The 15,868-nt window shown below is 36.5% G+C and overlaps 1 protein-coding gene across 2 annotated transcripts in view; it reads right to left on the bottom strand.

Moving 5' to 3' along the window:
- The window catches only part of LOC126162014 (developmentally-regulated GTP-binding protein 2), a 140,723-nt gene that overhangs the window by 13,629 nt on the left and 111,226 nt on the right, over window positions 1-15,868 (bottom strand). The window contains exons 5-6 of one of the 2 annotated variants that reach the window (XM_049918235.1): window positions 10,992-11,099; window positions 1,958-2,115 (exon numbers count right to left, since the gene is read on the bottom strand). In XM_049918235.1, the coding sequence (XP_049774192.1) occupies window positions 1,958-2,115; window positions 10,992-11,099 (266 nt within the window). The remainder of the gene's footprint in view (window positions 1-1,957; window positions 2,116-10,991; window positions 11,100-15,868) is intronic. The other variant, XM_049918236.1, reaches the window with a different exon arrangement.

Raw genomic sequence — 15,868 nt, 5'->3', positions numbered from 1 at the left:
CTTATTCAAATAATAGTAAGCCTATTTATAACTTCATGTGTTGCGTAGTTAACAGTGTTTCCCAAATTGTGGTGACTAAAGTGTTCAGTCACAATTTGAATCTATGGATAGATTAGTTTCTGCATCCCCATGCTGACAGTTGAGCCAGATTTAAATGTCGTATAACAATAACAGCAATCAAGAATACGCAACTCCCATTTATCTTGCTAGTGCTTCCTTTCAATTGAAATCTTTAAGGAGAAAAAAATTAGTAAAATATCTTTCCATTAGGCAAGATCACAGTCAAAGAAGTATCCTTTTACAGGAATTACATTATCAGCATATTACTAATTTAATAGTAGCTGGTAGTGTTATAAATTTACAAAGATTATGCCAAATAAAGACTGTTCAGGACAAAAAACAGCTCTGTACATTCGTTTAAAATGCATGGAAAACAACAGAAGACATGTTCCAAGTCTCAAAGTAATGTGAATATGATTTCAATCGATGTAGTGGTTGAGTTAATGTGATCCCATGGTACAGTCTACAACAACTCTCATGGCACATTTCTGCATGTATCCCTAGGTTCATATACGTAAATGCTGAAAAGGACTAGGCACTTCCTTTAAGTATTGAAGAGGCAAGAAATTCAGTCACAAGTCTTTAGTGAACTTCAAGTTGTGAACCAGTTGTGACTAACAGTATCAAATTTGAATTAATTTACTTTATTGGCTGCCTCTTTGCTGTATACATGTTTGCTGTCATGTAAAAACAAAAAAGATGCAAGTTGCTCTCTGCTTTAATCACATACAAATAATTGTACTGGTAGTGAAACAAGAAGAAATACAGTTGAGTAACTTGTACGGAATGGATCCATTGTGAGTGATGGTGAAATAATTAACATTGTTACTTCAGAACTCGAGTGTCACCCATCCCATGAGAATGGACTTCTGGAGCTGCAGCCTTCTTCTGGAAAAAAAGGACCATGATGACAACCTATTGAAAGATAGGTACGTGACGACATAAAGTGTGCAAGAACAACATGGATGCGATAATTGAAACTGTAAAGCATGAACAAGTCTGAAAGGGGGGGGGGGTTCATTCAGCAGTGGAGCTTCATGGCCGATGTGTCTTTGATGGATAAATATGACAATAAAAATACGGCAGGAGGCTTTGCCAGTACTTTGCTTCCAAAGACACAGAAATATGCATTGTTATGTCTTCAGTTCCACACTAGTCACTTTCTCTTTTCTTCATATGAAAAAGACACATTTCCTCACTTTTCTCCTCTGTATATTTCTCTATAGAAGCTAGCCATTCTCTGCCTCTCCAGCAACATTTTTTATTGGTTGGCTTTCTCTTACTTCCATTGTCACAATTTTTTCCAATTGTTTTCTCTTACTTTTTCCCTTAGTTTCTCTACTCTCTGATTAGTGCTGGTTTCTTCATCCAATCACTTTTTTGTTGAGTTACTATACTATAAGTCAGTGGTTGTTTATTTCAGCTGCCAAGAAAGCACCTGTTCCACTTTGTCTAGAAAGCTGACTGAAAGAAGAATTAGCTAACCAGTAAGTTTGAGAGGGAAGAGACAATAAACGAAATGACTACACTCTTTGCTGGTTTACCAATACAAGGAATCAATGTCATATCACCAAAGGATAAGGATTATTGCTAAAATAAACAGCAGTTTTGTTGATTAAAGGTAAGCTTGCAGCTATCATGATAAGTATAATTACTTTCAGATATTTAATGACTTACAAAATTTGTGTTCTTTCACATGAATATTTGGAAATCAAGCAGTTGTGTAATGAAGGACAATTAAATTGAGGAAACTATGGACAATACGAAACTGAACTTTGTAGCTCTTATCAGACACTGGCTTGCCCAATATCACAAACATATCGTTAACTGGCAGTCACGGAATTTATGAACACCAGGAACAATAATGCAGTAAAGTAGAACAACTAAAAGCCCTTACCTCACGACAACACTATTTGGTTGTCTAGCAATTCGGTCTACTTCTTCTATTGATATCTGATCTATTTTATTATAAACATAAAGGCATGGCATATAGACTCTGTTAGCACTTATAACATCAATCAGTTCATCTGGTGTACAGTCTTCCCTAAACAGAACCTGAAAAAAAAATTATAGAAGAGAGGTATTACGTTACACTACTAATTCCATTTATTTCAACATTTAAATAAGGAACTAATACATTTTAATTCGGTGGAGGGAATGGGCTACCATATTTAAATCAAATTTGATATTGTGAAACCTTTTAAAAAAGCTAAAATGCGTTCTTGATAATTTTATTCCTTCTGCATGGCAAGATCTTTGAAATTCTTAAATTAGAGGCTGCGTGGTTAAAATACACAAGTAAATAATACATTTATCATTAATGAATAGTTACAGAAAGTATCACTTAATACTTAAATGCTACCAATAGGATTTCACAATTAACTTCAAGAAAGATGGGCAATGCCAAAGTAACCAATTCAGAAATTGCTTAAAAAGGTAAGAGACAACATTCAAGAGGTCGCAAAACTTATGAAGAAGAAAAATATTTTAAATAAGTGGACAATTATAGAATATAAATCACTATTAACTCACTCCTGTGAGGCTAATATCCCTTAGTCCATTTACTAAAAGAACTGCAAAATTATGCTTGCACTGAATGTTAGCTCTTCAAGGAATGTTTACGATGGATTGCCAAATTTGGTTGCATTGAAAGTTTGAATATTTTGTAAGTAATCATCTTAGAAAATGTACAGTTCCCATAAAAAAGCGCAGTTTAACTATTGTAATCAGCCTCTTCTTGTAAATATTCACAGATTTTGTCAACAAGCCACACTTCAAATGCCAATACACGAAAAAAAAAAAAAAAATATGTTCTCAAGACAGAATTACCTTCAAAAAACCTTTTATCCCCTACATTTACTGACCTATGGAGGCCTAGAACATATTAATGAACAAGGAGTAAAATGGTAATTAATGTATTACAAATGTTGATACAAACAACTGACACATACTCCACACAAAGTGATGTATGTGGAATTAATAGATCACTGGAGACACCTCTACAGAAACTATGGTTGAGCTTCATCCTGCATAATCAAAGATCAACAAGAAAATAAGTTAAATCTATGATAAAACAGTTCTTTGGATTAATACACAAATGGCAAATTAAAATTGGACATGTCTTCATAATAGCTGTGTTCAGGAAGCATAAAGCAAAATTATACTAAAGCAGTCCAGTTAACGTCTAGAATACAGCTAAAACAATAAAGCAGGAGAAATATGACAAAACATGTAAAGCTTGCCTATCTCGCATCAGCATAACTGTTATGCAGCTAATTACAATTTATAAAGCTACTGTCTACTTGTCAAGTACTTTGAGAAGGAAAGAATCGCACGCACGCACCCAACCAATTTCCAGTATCCATCCATCCATCCATCAAGGCATATTTAAATGTCAATGAAGTTAATATTCTGTATACTGACTCATTGTGTGTCTGTATTATATATCACACAAAGTGACCCATGGAACATATTATTAAATAACTAATCAATTACATCATAATCAAGACAGATCATATGTTAGTAAAATTTGCCAAGAACAAGCTATTTGCCTTAACATATTGTTTCTCATAGACAAAATCAATTAGTAAATGGACCAGTCAAAGGACAAACAGTACTAAGAATAAAACTGACTCTGATCTATTAAATGGTATATAATGATATTAGGAAACACACAAAGAGAACTTTGAAGCCTATATATATGTGTGTGTGTGTGTGTGTGTGTGTGTGTGTGTGTGTGTGGTTTGAGGTTTTCGGGCGCTAAACAGCGTGGTCATCAGCGCCCAAACGCATAGAAACTGGAACACATGCAGTGAAGGGACGAAGACGAACACCGAACAAGGAGAACGGCTAAAAGACACAGACCTGACGCAGTTCCAAATCCTCACATACAGAGGCAAAACAAGAGGAGAAAAAACGCACTAAAAGAGGAAAGGAAACACAAGGAAAAGAGAACAGAAATCGAAGTGAAACAAGTAGGTAATCGTGACTGGCGGACCTCTTAACTAAAGCCTGGGTGAGCCAGTCACCCAGCAGCACATTAAAATCCTCTCCCTAAAATCCGAGGCAACAAATTGGACAGGACACAAAACCGTAAGACCTTAACCACAGTCGTTGCGTCGTCTTGCAAAATAGAGGGCAAATCTGGTGGCAAGGAAACCACCGCCCTCTGGTCACACAATAAAGGACAGTCAAGTAAAATGTGGCGGACCGTAATCTGGGCGCCACAAACACTGCAGATTGGGGGGTCCTCCCGCCGGAGTAAAAAACCGTGCGTTAAGGGACTGTGCCCGATGCGGAGGCGAGTGAGGAGAACCTCATCCCGCCTGCATGACTGGTAGGACGTACGCCATGGCCGCGTGGTGGCCTTGACCAGACGCAGCTTATTTTCACCGACTGCCAGCCACTCCTCTTCCCATTGACACATAACACAAAAACGCAAAAGGGAGGTAACAGCATGGAGGGGGACGGCACATTCAACAACGTGAGGGGGGGAACATGCATCTTTGGCAGCCACATCCGCCAGTTCTCGTTTCCCCTAATACCCACGTGCCCCGGCACCCAGCAGAAAGAAACCTCCTTCCCCTGCCGTTGCAGGTGGAGTAGGGCATCGTGGATGTTCTGGACGACCGTATCCGCTGGGTACAAGTGTTGCATGGTCTGAAGGGCACTCAGGGAGTCAGAACAGATGAGAAACTTAAGACTGGGAACACATCTCATCTGCTCCAATGCCCGCAAGATCGCAAACAATTCGGCATCAAAGATGGTAAACGCTGCAGGAAGCCGTAACTTGACGACTCGATCAGGGAAAACAACAGCACAACCAACAGAGTCCCCCTGTTTAGAGCCATCCGTAAATACTGGTACATGGTCGGGATGCTGGTTTAAAATATCATAAAATAAGGAGGTAAAAACAAACGCAGGAGTGCAGCTCCTCCGGTACTCTGACAAGTCTAAAAGGACGCTGGGCTGCTGGAGCAACCAGGATGGCAGACGAGTAAAACCCTGGAGTTGGGGTGCCACACGCTCCACACCAAGGGACTCAAGCAAATGCTTGGCACGAATCCCAAATGGTATATTTGCCCTTGGGCGACTGGAAAAGAGACGTTCCATAGGTGGTCGGGCAACAGTAGGGTATTCAGGGGAGGTAGGACAGGCAAGGAATTGACACACCCGTCGCACCATGAGGAGTTTCCGCTGGATGGCGAGCGGCGGTTCCCCTGCCTCAGCACACAGGCTGGGGATGGGACTGGTACGGAAGGCACCAGTAGCCAACCTGATACCCTCATGGTGTACTGCATCAAGAATCTTCAGATACGAAGGCCTCGCTGACCCATACACAGTGCATCCATAGTCAAGACGCGACCGGACGAAAGCCCTATAAAACTGCAGCAGACGCGCCCGATCTGCTCCCTAGGACCGATGGCTCAGACACTTAATATATATTGATGACTTGCCATTCTATATTCACGAAGATGCAAAGCTGGTACTTTTTGCCGATGGTACAAGTATACCTATCACACTCCTTGCCTTTACAAATGTCTGCTTGTGTCTGTGTATATGCGGATGGATATATGTGTGTGTGCGAGTGTATACCTGTCCTTTTTCCCCCTAAGGTAAGTCTTTCCGCTCCCGGGATTGGAATGACTCCTTACCCTTTCCCTTAAAACCCAAATCCTTTTGTCTTTCCCTCTCCTTCCCTCTTTCCTGACGAGGCAACAGTTTGTTGCGAAAGCTTGAATTTTGTGTGTATGTTTGTGTGTCTGTCGACCTGCCAGCACTTTCATTTGGTAAGTCACATCATCTTTGTTTTATATATATAAAGGCAAATGCCTTTACAAATGTCTGCTTGTGTCTGTGTATGTGTGGATGGATATGTGTGTGTGTGTGCGAGTGTAAACCTGTCCTTTTTTCCCCCTAAGGTAAGTCTTTCCGCTCCCGGGATTGGAATGACTCCTTACCCTCTCCCTTAAAACCCAATCCTTTTGTCTTTCCTTCTCCTTCCCTCTTTCCTGACAAGGCAACCGTTGGTTGCGAAAGCTAGAGTTTTGTGTGTATGTTTGTGTTCATTTGTGTGTCTATCGACCTGCCAGCACTTTTGTTGGGTAAGTCTCATCATCTTTCTTTTTATATATATATATATATATATATATATATATATATATATATATATATATATATATATATATATATATATATATATATATATATATATATATATATATATATATATATATAAAATACTGGAGACCTACCGGATGTTTTGTGTTATAGTTCCCTCTTAGTGGTTGAAATTTAGACTACAGCCACACATTTGTGGGCTTCATTTACATTACAAATTTAATAAGAAAATACAAAATTTTTCACTCAAAAAAGATTTTTTTTTATAATTTGGAAAGTCACAGAATGCTGTTTTTCCTGTCATATTTCCAGATGCTACTGATGTAATTATAAACAGTATCTTCTCTGCTCCAGCTATCTGTATTATGTAAATATTTATTACTAAAAAGTAAACAAATTGCATTTTTATGAATTATTTAGTCCAAAACCCCCATCCAAAAGCCTTTGAGAATTCCACAAAATATTGTTTGGTTAACATGTTAGCAGTCAGTGCAAACACAGAAGGCAATATTTTTCTGTGTAAAATATTAAAAAATTTTCAAGATTCTGCATATTTTGCATCACTGAATTTATAGAGTAAAATATTCATGTTGGCAGTTCTGTATCCAGCACTCTTCTGTTTATAACAAATATGTGAGAACTTGCACATAAACCATTCTGTGTTGAGTTTTCTGTTTGGTTTGAACTTTTTGTTAGATACAATGTCAGTGTGGAAATACAGAGTGAAAGAGTGAGATGTTTGGACTACGAAAAAAGATACAAGAAGGTGGTGTTTAAGAAATCGAAAAACACTTCACAAATGTTGGAAATATGTTAAAGGTATTGCAGAAATATCTTGGTCCTCAAGTAATGGTATTACCATCACACCCATTGTGTAGGAATTGATACACCCACTACAAGAAGAAATTTAGCCACAACCCACCTGAACAATCACCATAGCCCAAATATGAAACTGAAAAAGACAATGCAGGTGTTTATATTCCTGGGTATGAAGCTGTTGATGCATTGAATGTTACCATTTCTGCCATAGTTCCTACTATATATCCCTGTAAACGACCACGAAAGATAAGAAGCACAAGAAGAAAACTATGTAAAAAAAAAGGGGAAGAAACTGAAACAAGTTTTACACAAGCTGCGGCCGAACCGCCCCACGAGGGGTCTCCCGGCCAAAAATGCCATACGCTCATTGTTATTATTAACATCTCCAAAACTTTGTGGAATGTACAATATAGATGCACTTGGTGCAGAACTTAATATGGTCGTATGTGCACAAACTGTGATGTGTGGTTTCAAAACCTAAATATTACACTATCTCCACAGCCACCTATACTGAGAAGGTACAGTTACTGACACTGATACCAGGCAGCTGCTCTCAGCAGCAGATATAGAAATAAATACCCACTTCCTCACATTATTTGATTTCAAAAGCTTGTAAAATAAAGAATGAGAAAGGTATTTGGGCAAGCCCAGATTCTTATTGTAGGCATCCATTGCAAGATGATATGCTTACTGTTGCTTTGGAATATTACCTAAATGATGACAAAGTTTGCAGCAGGCAAAGTCCTAACCAGGCTGATGTCATATCTGTTAGTGAAAACGGTGAAAAAGTTAAAAAGGTGAAAAAATATATGACAAAATAAATAAGAGAAGCATACCTCCCAATGAAAAATGAGAAATCGAATTTAAAAATTGGTCTCTTAATATTCTACTCTTTACAAAGAAAATGGGTAAAATGCCAGTAAGTGAAGGAAGTATGCACATGTATTTACTGTACTAATTTGAAACTTGTTCATCTCCCATCAAGCAGTGTCACAGGAGAGAACTGCACAGAGATGGACCTGATGCTTTTGAGTATATGTCAAGAGCCGCAAGATAAATGTTGGTTGCTGAAGTGTGCAACGCGTCCTGGTGCTGAAGTGATTACTGTTTCAGCACTACACCTTCAGGACACTGGCAATGACATAACTTATGTGTTGTGGGAGGGAGAAGAGATGGTGAAGAAGACAGTAGAGCCAGAGAAGTTTGTTACAGAGGTTAGGCATTGGATCATGAAAGAAATAGCTCACCATCATATCCAGAGGATTCAGAAACAGGCCATAGCAGAAGTAAAATCAGCCACATCCCAGAATGCTGACACATTAGTTCTTCATTTCTACTTTGCTGAAAACTGGTCTGTTGCTTTGCAAAACAAAATTCAAAGTTAACACTGGCACACATCACTGGTATCAACATTCATATGTACTGTTCACTTCATTGAAGCATCACATTGTTTTGCTATTGTCAGTGATGATCTCATTCTTGACAGTACACATGCATGCTATGCTGTCAGCATGATAATTGATGACATAGCATCTAGAGACCATGCATTTCCTAAACATATGTATGTGACTGATGGCACAGAATTTCACTTTAAAAACTGCTTTCAGCTTTATGTGCTTGGTAAATACTGTAGTACAGGAAATAAGACAAGAAAATGGATATTTTCAGCAACAAGTCATGGAAAAAGTGCATGTGATGGGTAGGAAGTCTCTGTAAACATATTGTAACAAGATTTAATTTCCAGCATGAAGCTGTTGATGCTATAAGAGATGCTATAAGAGATGCTACTGGATTTGTACATACCAGATCAACTTTAATAACAAACATGAAACTCTTAATCCTAAATGAAAGTACATTAAGGGAATTCTGTTTAAAAAGAGAGGTCATAGGAATTCAATCAAGTCACAACTGGGCTGCATCCTGGTGTGGCACATACATTGCAAGAACTATTCTCCACAAAATGCAGCCTGTTGCTACATGTGAAAATGCATACATTAGAAGACTTGTAGTGAGCCACTTCATTTCAGTTGTGATGGGACAGTTAATACGTGCCTCTCATGAGCTGCAAGATTTAACAGTCTCCTTTATGACACCTCATGGTCCTGCTAATGCTTTCAAATGGCCAGCATCAAATAATTAGTGTGCAGTTCCCATTTCCCAAGTGCTGCTCTTGTTGGACCATCCTTGTCCATGTGCAAATTCAGTTGGCTGTACAAGTTCAATGAGAAACAGATGAAAAAACAAATGAGCTCTTTTCAATAGTGCAGTGTCGATTGTTACATTACAGGCAATTTTAATTCATGGACAGTCATGAAGAAGTAAAATCATGACACAAAACAATTATAATTTGTGAATAATTCATAAAAAGAAAAATGGGTATAAATATTCTGTCTCTCATTTTTGTTATGAAATGCTTTCAAACACAATTATAAACTGCTTTCCCACTCACTTATATGTTGTAAAGTAATTATTTTGATTTGAAAATACCAATTTTGCATGACATTTGCTTAAAATCAGTGATCAATTTAAATATTTAAATGTCCATGATTTTTTTGACCTTGAGAGTAGAGCTAGGTCCACCTAAAAAATTTCTCACATTTTGTACAGACAAGTATTGCCCACTCTGACTGTACATTCCCTAACAGCAACGACTGACTAACATACCATGAAAGTTTCAGAACATTTAGGATGGGAGTTTTGGAAAAAATAATTTCTAAATAACCAAAAACTATTAGATTCTTTCATCTTTATGTACAATTTTTGACAGATTAAGAATTTCATGCCTTAATGTCATAGCTGACAGTTAGCAGGCCATCCACTTTATCATTTCCAAAGACAGTTAACATCCAGTGACTCCATATTTTCAAAAAATAATTTTGAAATTCACAAAAAGTTACAAATTTTCATAGTTTATTTTAAAAAACCGACAGAAAGAAACAGCTCAGACACGTGTATGTATTCATCATGTCTCATAGTATTGGGAACAAAATACCTATTGAAAATAAATTCAGTTGTCTATCACTTTCACTTTCTTTATTATAATTTTTCAATGTTCCCTTTCATTATGACATTTTCACAAATACTCTCATTTAGAGAGGTCTGTAACATTTTAACAAATCATCAGAAAATCAAAATATTGTAGTTTTGGAGAGGTATCATGAGGAACTTCAACATGTATTTTTTTCAGCAAACTTTGGAATAGTGATGTGACACATTCACTCTTGACCTGTGTGATTTGACAAGAAATTGCCCTCGATACAGTCAAAAACTACAGCTTTCATAGTTCCTTCTGTAACAAATACAGATCTCAAGGAGGTGTATATAACTGCCCTACACTGCATAAAACAATCGCCTCTGGTCTGTGTCTACCCCAGAGTGCAACTACAGAAAAGTTATTCTCATAAGAAAGAAAGTATTCTGTCATGCCAATGATGCAATTTAATATCAAGTGTGATTCATGTGATCAGGAATCTCATGCCCATTGTTTCAAAATGTTCTTGTCCCCACTGAAATCCCAGTGAACAGTTCTTTTTTATACGTTCAAAATGGATCCACACATTTGCAGCAATGTGAAATGAATGGTGTGCTCCAATACCCTTGCTTCTTACATGCTCTCGAATCAGAGCTGGACATCTGGAACCTTGTCATATGTTTGTGGTTTTACCACCATTCTCTCACCTCTCACTAATGAATTAATAGTTACAACCTGACACAAATTTAATGAAGCTGCAGTTTCCATAAGACTCTTTTGTAGACTTTTGTTAGTGCCACCTGCAGCTTTTTCCATTTTTGTACACCCAGTTGACCAGATGATTTCTTGGCAATCCTGGTATCTGCAAAGCATCTTTTGTATCACATCATATGACCTCTACATTCGAGTACATGATTTTTTCATAGTAATGGGAGTAGTCATAATGCTCTGATAGCCTAGTGACAAGCCAATCAAACAAAAATATTTTCTTTTGTGTTTACTTGTTTCTTTCTTTACTCACTTCAGCATTGAATATCTTATACTCGTGTAAAATCATCTGCACAAGTTTCTCATCTACTCGTGTAAGAGGACAAGTAGAGTTAAATGACAGGCCACCACCTTTCTTCACCTGAAAAAAAAAGATATATATACATATATATATAATAAATTAAATATGTAGTGACATGTTGAGAACAGACATCATTAAAATAAGCTTAAGGAGCGGGAGTGATAGAAATGATCTGCAAACTTTTGTTCCACGGGTGATTAAATGTACTTCCAGCTCTACATCTTTGATTACACTGCAATTTACATGTACATGTTTGGCAGATGGTTTATAGAACCACTTTCATACTCAATTCCAGCTTTTTCAATCCCTATGAGTATGTGGCAAAAATGAACCCCTATACATTTCTGTGCAAGTTAAGGCTTCTGTTTTACCACATTGTAGGTGGGAGTCAACAAAACATGTTGGCTTTCGAAGGTGAAAGATGGTGATTTTAATTTCATGAAAAAAAGTTCACCACAACAAAAGTCTGTTTTAATGATTGCCACCCCAATTGCTCTCTCTTATTTTGTGATAATACAAAATGAACTGCCATTCTCTGAACTTTTTCAGTGTCATCCATCAATCCTTCCAGCTTAAGTTGTTTGTAATTGTAAATCCTAGGTATTTAGTTGAATTGACAAAGTTTCCGCTTGTGTGATTTATCATGGAATGGAATTTATTTAGTACTAATGTATAGGACTTCATACTTTTTATTGCTTAGGTTCAACTGACACTTTTCATACCATGCACATAAAGTGTTTAAATCACTTTCGTAATTTGTTAGGATCATCTGCTGACTTTAATAGATGATAAGTGAAAGCATCTACAGAGGTGGCCAAATTATTATGGTAAAGCTGTAGCATCAACATTTACTTTGAAATTTTGTATTTAATGTGCATTTTACACAATCAGGTCAGATAAAATTTGGCGTGAATGTGGAGTGTTCAGACGTAAGTTTGAGCATTTGTAGAGAATTTTGAATTGCATAGGTTGGCTACAATGACTGCAAGACACTGACAGTTGACAATCGGGTGTGTGTATGCAGTCCTGCATTCATTATGTAACGAGAATTGTTTGAGTGTTGTGCTGATTGTTGATAATATTAGTGATTATCAGTTGTTTAAACAGTGTATAATGATCTAAGTAAACTACTTGGAATTAAGTTCAAGTACAAGATCAGAGGCCAATTGAGTGTTTATTTCAGTTCTTTTGGAGTCATGCAATTTCAGGTTATGGGTAGGACAGTTGCCGTTGTTAGGATACTTTTGGCAGAAGGGCACTACACACAGCATCAAATTGCTTCCAGACTTAGGATCTCTCAACAGACAGTGATTATCACTAAAAAATTTAAATTCAAAAAATTTGTTGATCGACAACAAAGCACAGGCAGATGCGAAAGGGAAGCAAAATTGAGCCCTAGAATTCTGTGAAAATTGAAAAATACTGTCACTTCCAATGGCAAAGCTACCAGTATGCAACTCTCTGTGCAGTTGGAGGATTATGGAGTGACAAGTGTCAGCTACAACTGGAAGGAGAGTTCTGAGTAACACAGGTCTGCCAGCACTTTGACCCCATCCTAAGACCAAGATCACCCCAGGAATTGCCTTCAAACGGTTGAACTGAAGAGAAACACTGCAACAATGGACTGTTGATGACTGGAAAAAGGTATTTACAAATAAATAAATAAATGAAAAAATAAAATAAAATAAAAAATAAATATGTGATTGGTACATATTTCACTAAATGAAATCATTCCTAAATGTTGCTCTTGAAAAATTTGTGGATATGGCTGACATGGGTAGCAAAATTTGCCTATGAATTTTTTTTAGTAATGCAATGTATGATACCAATGGAAGGCTTAATATTTACTTCTAGATGTGTTTCAGTGATGAATCAATCTTGTGTTCACAGAAGAAAGTAGCCAGTATGTGAGGAGGAGGGAAATGGGGTTTCATCAAGACTGTATATGCCATACTGTGAAGCATCCCACCTCAATTATGTTCTGGAGTGCTGCACTTCTCTGAACTTTCACGATTTACTCCGTTAATACTATCTAGTAAGGATCCAACCACACAGCAGTGCTCCAAGAGAAGACAGACAAGCATATTGTATGCAGTTTCTTTAGTAGACCTGTTGCATCTTATAAGTGTTCTGCCAATACAGTGCAGACTTTGGTTTGCCATCCCTGTAACATTTTCTACACCTTCCCTGTAACATTTTCTACGCATTCTTTCCAATTTAAGTTTTTCATAATTGTAATTCCTAGATATTTAGCTAAATTTACAGCCTTTAGATTTGATTTATCATCTGCAAACAACTGCAGAGGGCTGTTCAAACTGTCTCTCAAATCATTTATATAGATTAAGAACAGCAGAGAGCCTATACTAATTCATTAGGAAACTCCAACATAACATCCTGTCACTTACTAAGAGCTGTAATCTTTCTGATAGGAAAAAAAGTCGTTTGGAAATCTAGAAATATGGAATTACCCTGAAATCCCCTGTTAACAGAACTCATTACTTCATGTTTATAAAGAACAAGATGTGTTTCACAAGAAAGATACTTTCTGGATCTGTGTTGCTTATGTGTCAATAGATTGTTTTCTTTGAACAACGCTGCTGTAAGTTTCCCCAAGTGAAATTCCCTGATTTCCATACAAGTATTAGCACTTTTCGCCGACAAATTTTGAGATCTCAAGTGTAAGTAATATATAAGTTGACCAAAAAATGTAAGGAGTTCTGTATTTCTACACATGTTACTAACCCTCTAGTTTAGAATAAACAGCAAGTTGCCTCCTTTACAGGATTTGTGATCTGAGGGGTAAGTAAACAGGTAAGGAGAAGAACTTGAAGCCATATTGACTATTTTTCGACCGTAGCTGTCTCACAAATATGTAAAGTTTATTTTTATTTTTTTTTACAAAAAAAACTTTACAAAAGAGTAAGTTCATGTAAATAAAGGCAATTTTTGGACGAAGAATTTCTGTTTTTATTAACGAGTTAACTCTAACTTTGAATTAATATCAATCCTGTAATTGCTGACACTGAAACAGGAAAAACTGAGACAAATCATTTTATTCAAGAACTTGGCTTCTGTTTCTGTTAGCTTACTTTTTTGGTGGGTTTATTTAGTTTTTAAATAAACAGGAGCTGAACATTAAATTGTAAGACATTCAGGTAAAAATGCTGCAAACATATCAGTCCTCTTCAAATGCAGAACAAGTATTGACATAAATCTGTATCCCTAAAAACACAAATTCATCAAAGCAAAATATTGAAGTGTGTACAGAAAATTTTACTTGGCTAAAATTGTTTTTCCATCTAATAATTGTGGCAGTGACATATTATGAAATCATAATTTAAAAGAATCTTTTATGACAGAACCTAACATTTAATTATAATTTATCACTCCAAAATCTCATACATCACATTGAATACTTTGATTTTAAGGTGTTTATATTAAGACCATATTATAGCTTCCATCAATGCTTTTAAAGATAAAAGATATTTTCCATGGATGCAAACCTTTTTAACATATGTGATGGCATCAAATCATCATACAAATTATTTGAATCACAGTGCAAGAATTCAATATGAACAGAAAGCTGTTCACCAGATTAAGATCAGTAACAAATTTTAAGTATGTCACAACAGCTTTTATATCTAAAACACTCACAATCTTACTATTACATGAAAACTAAGCAGTTTTGCCTTTTAATTAGATGTTGCAATATGTGAAAATTCAGTAATTTTCAGGAAATTAGGTGACACCTTCAGTCCTTTCGTGTAAAACTCAAATTTTAAGCTGTGAGAAAACACACTACATGTATAAAATGGGCAGTCAATGGATTCAGACATTCTATTCAGTCTTGAGTGATAGAATGTGTATTTTTACATAGCTGCAGTCCCAATAATTATCAGCAGTCCCAATAATTACCATCTGGGGCTGGAGGACTGAGCAACTGGAACAATTATATACAAGTGCTAAAATAATATAACAATAAAATAAAAATAATAACAGTAGATTTCTTCATCATTTGTATACATGGTTTATCATATATTTTATTATGTGCAGGGATAGGAAATTTAAAATTTGTACTTGAAGTTAACTTTCAGCAAATACAGAATGTTTACCTGCCCAACATCTTACACAATGTACCTGAAAAGTTGTTAACAAAGAAACTAAGAATTTTTAACAATTCACATCATAACTGTAGTACACATCCTTGCAACATCCTACTAGAAATGGAAGTTCACATGTACAATAACAATGTTGATTTACTACTATCTCGTTTTCAAGTTTTGTCTCAAACCATATAAGAAATTTTTCAAATAATGGGCCTGAGGACAAATATTGCAGCACAGATGACATCAAAAAATTATTCCTTAGGATACATCTTTCTTTACACAGATGATTAGCAGTTGTCACACACCCTCCTGACAGATCAACAGTGTCTGTTGTTTTATGACACAAACCTACACTCTTGCACGGAACAACTAAATTTGGAAAGTTGAGATAGGTACTGAAAGATGTGGGTAATGATGTGTGCCTGAAAAGGCTGTGAAGTAAGATGTTCATCCGCAGAATGGTTGTGAGGCTCCTTCACAACTGATGGAAATGAAGTAACAAATGTTTTACAATACATGGCTGGAAATACTTTTTGGCAACAGTTAATGTCACACATTTTGTAACTAATTACTTTATGAATTTTCTTTTCTTTGTGTGCAGTTTACATCTGGCACATAAGCTGCCTGGCCATTATTTCCCTAAATTAGCATGGATTGTTATGGGCTCTCCCCTATGCTCAAAATTCTGGCACTAAATATTACAAGGGATTATGGAAAAAAAGG

The sequence above is a fragment of the Schistocerca cancellata genome, chromosome 2 (genome assembly GCF_023864275.1).
Source record: "Schistocerca cancellata isolate TAMUIC-IGC-003103 chromosome 2, iqSchCanc2.1, whole genome shotgun sequence".
Classification (NCBI taxonomy): domain Eukaryota; kingdom Metazoa; phylum Arthropoda; class Insecta; order Orthoptera; family Acrididae; genus Schistocerca; species Schistocerca cancellata.
The sequence above is the reverse complement of the archived record's forward strand: the minus strand, read 5'-3'. Positions and strand labels throughout refer to the sequence as shown.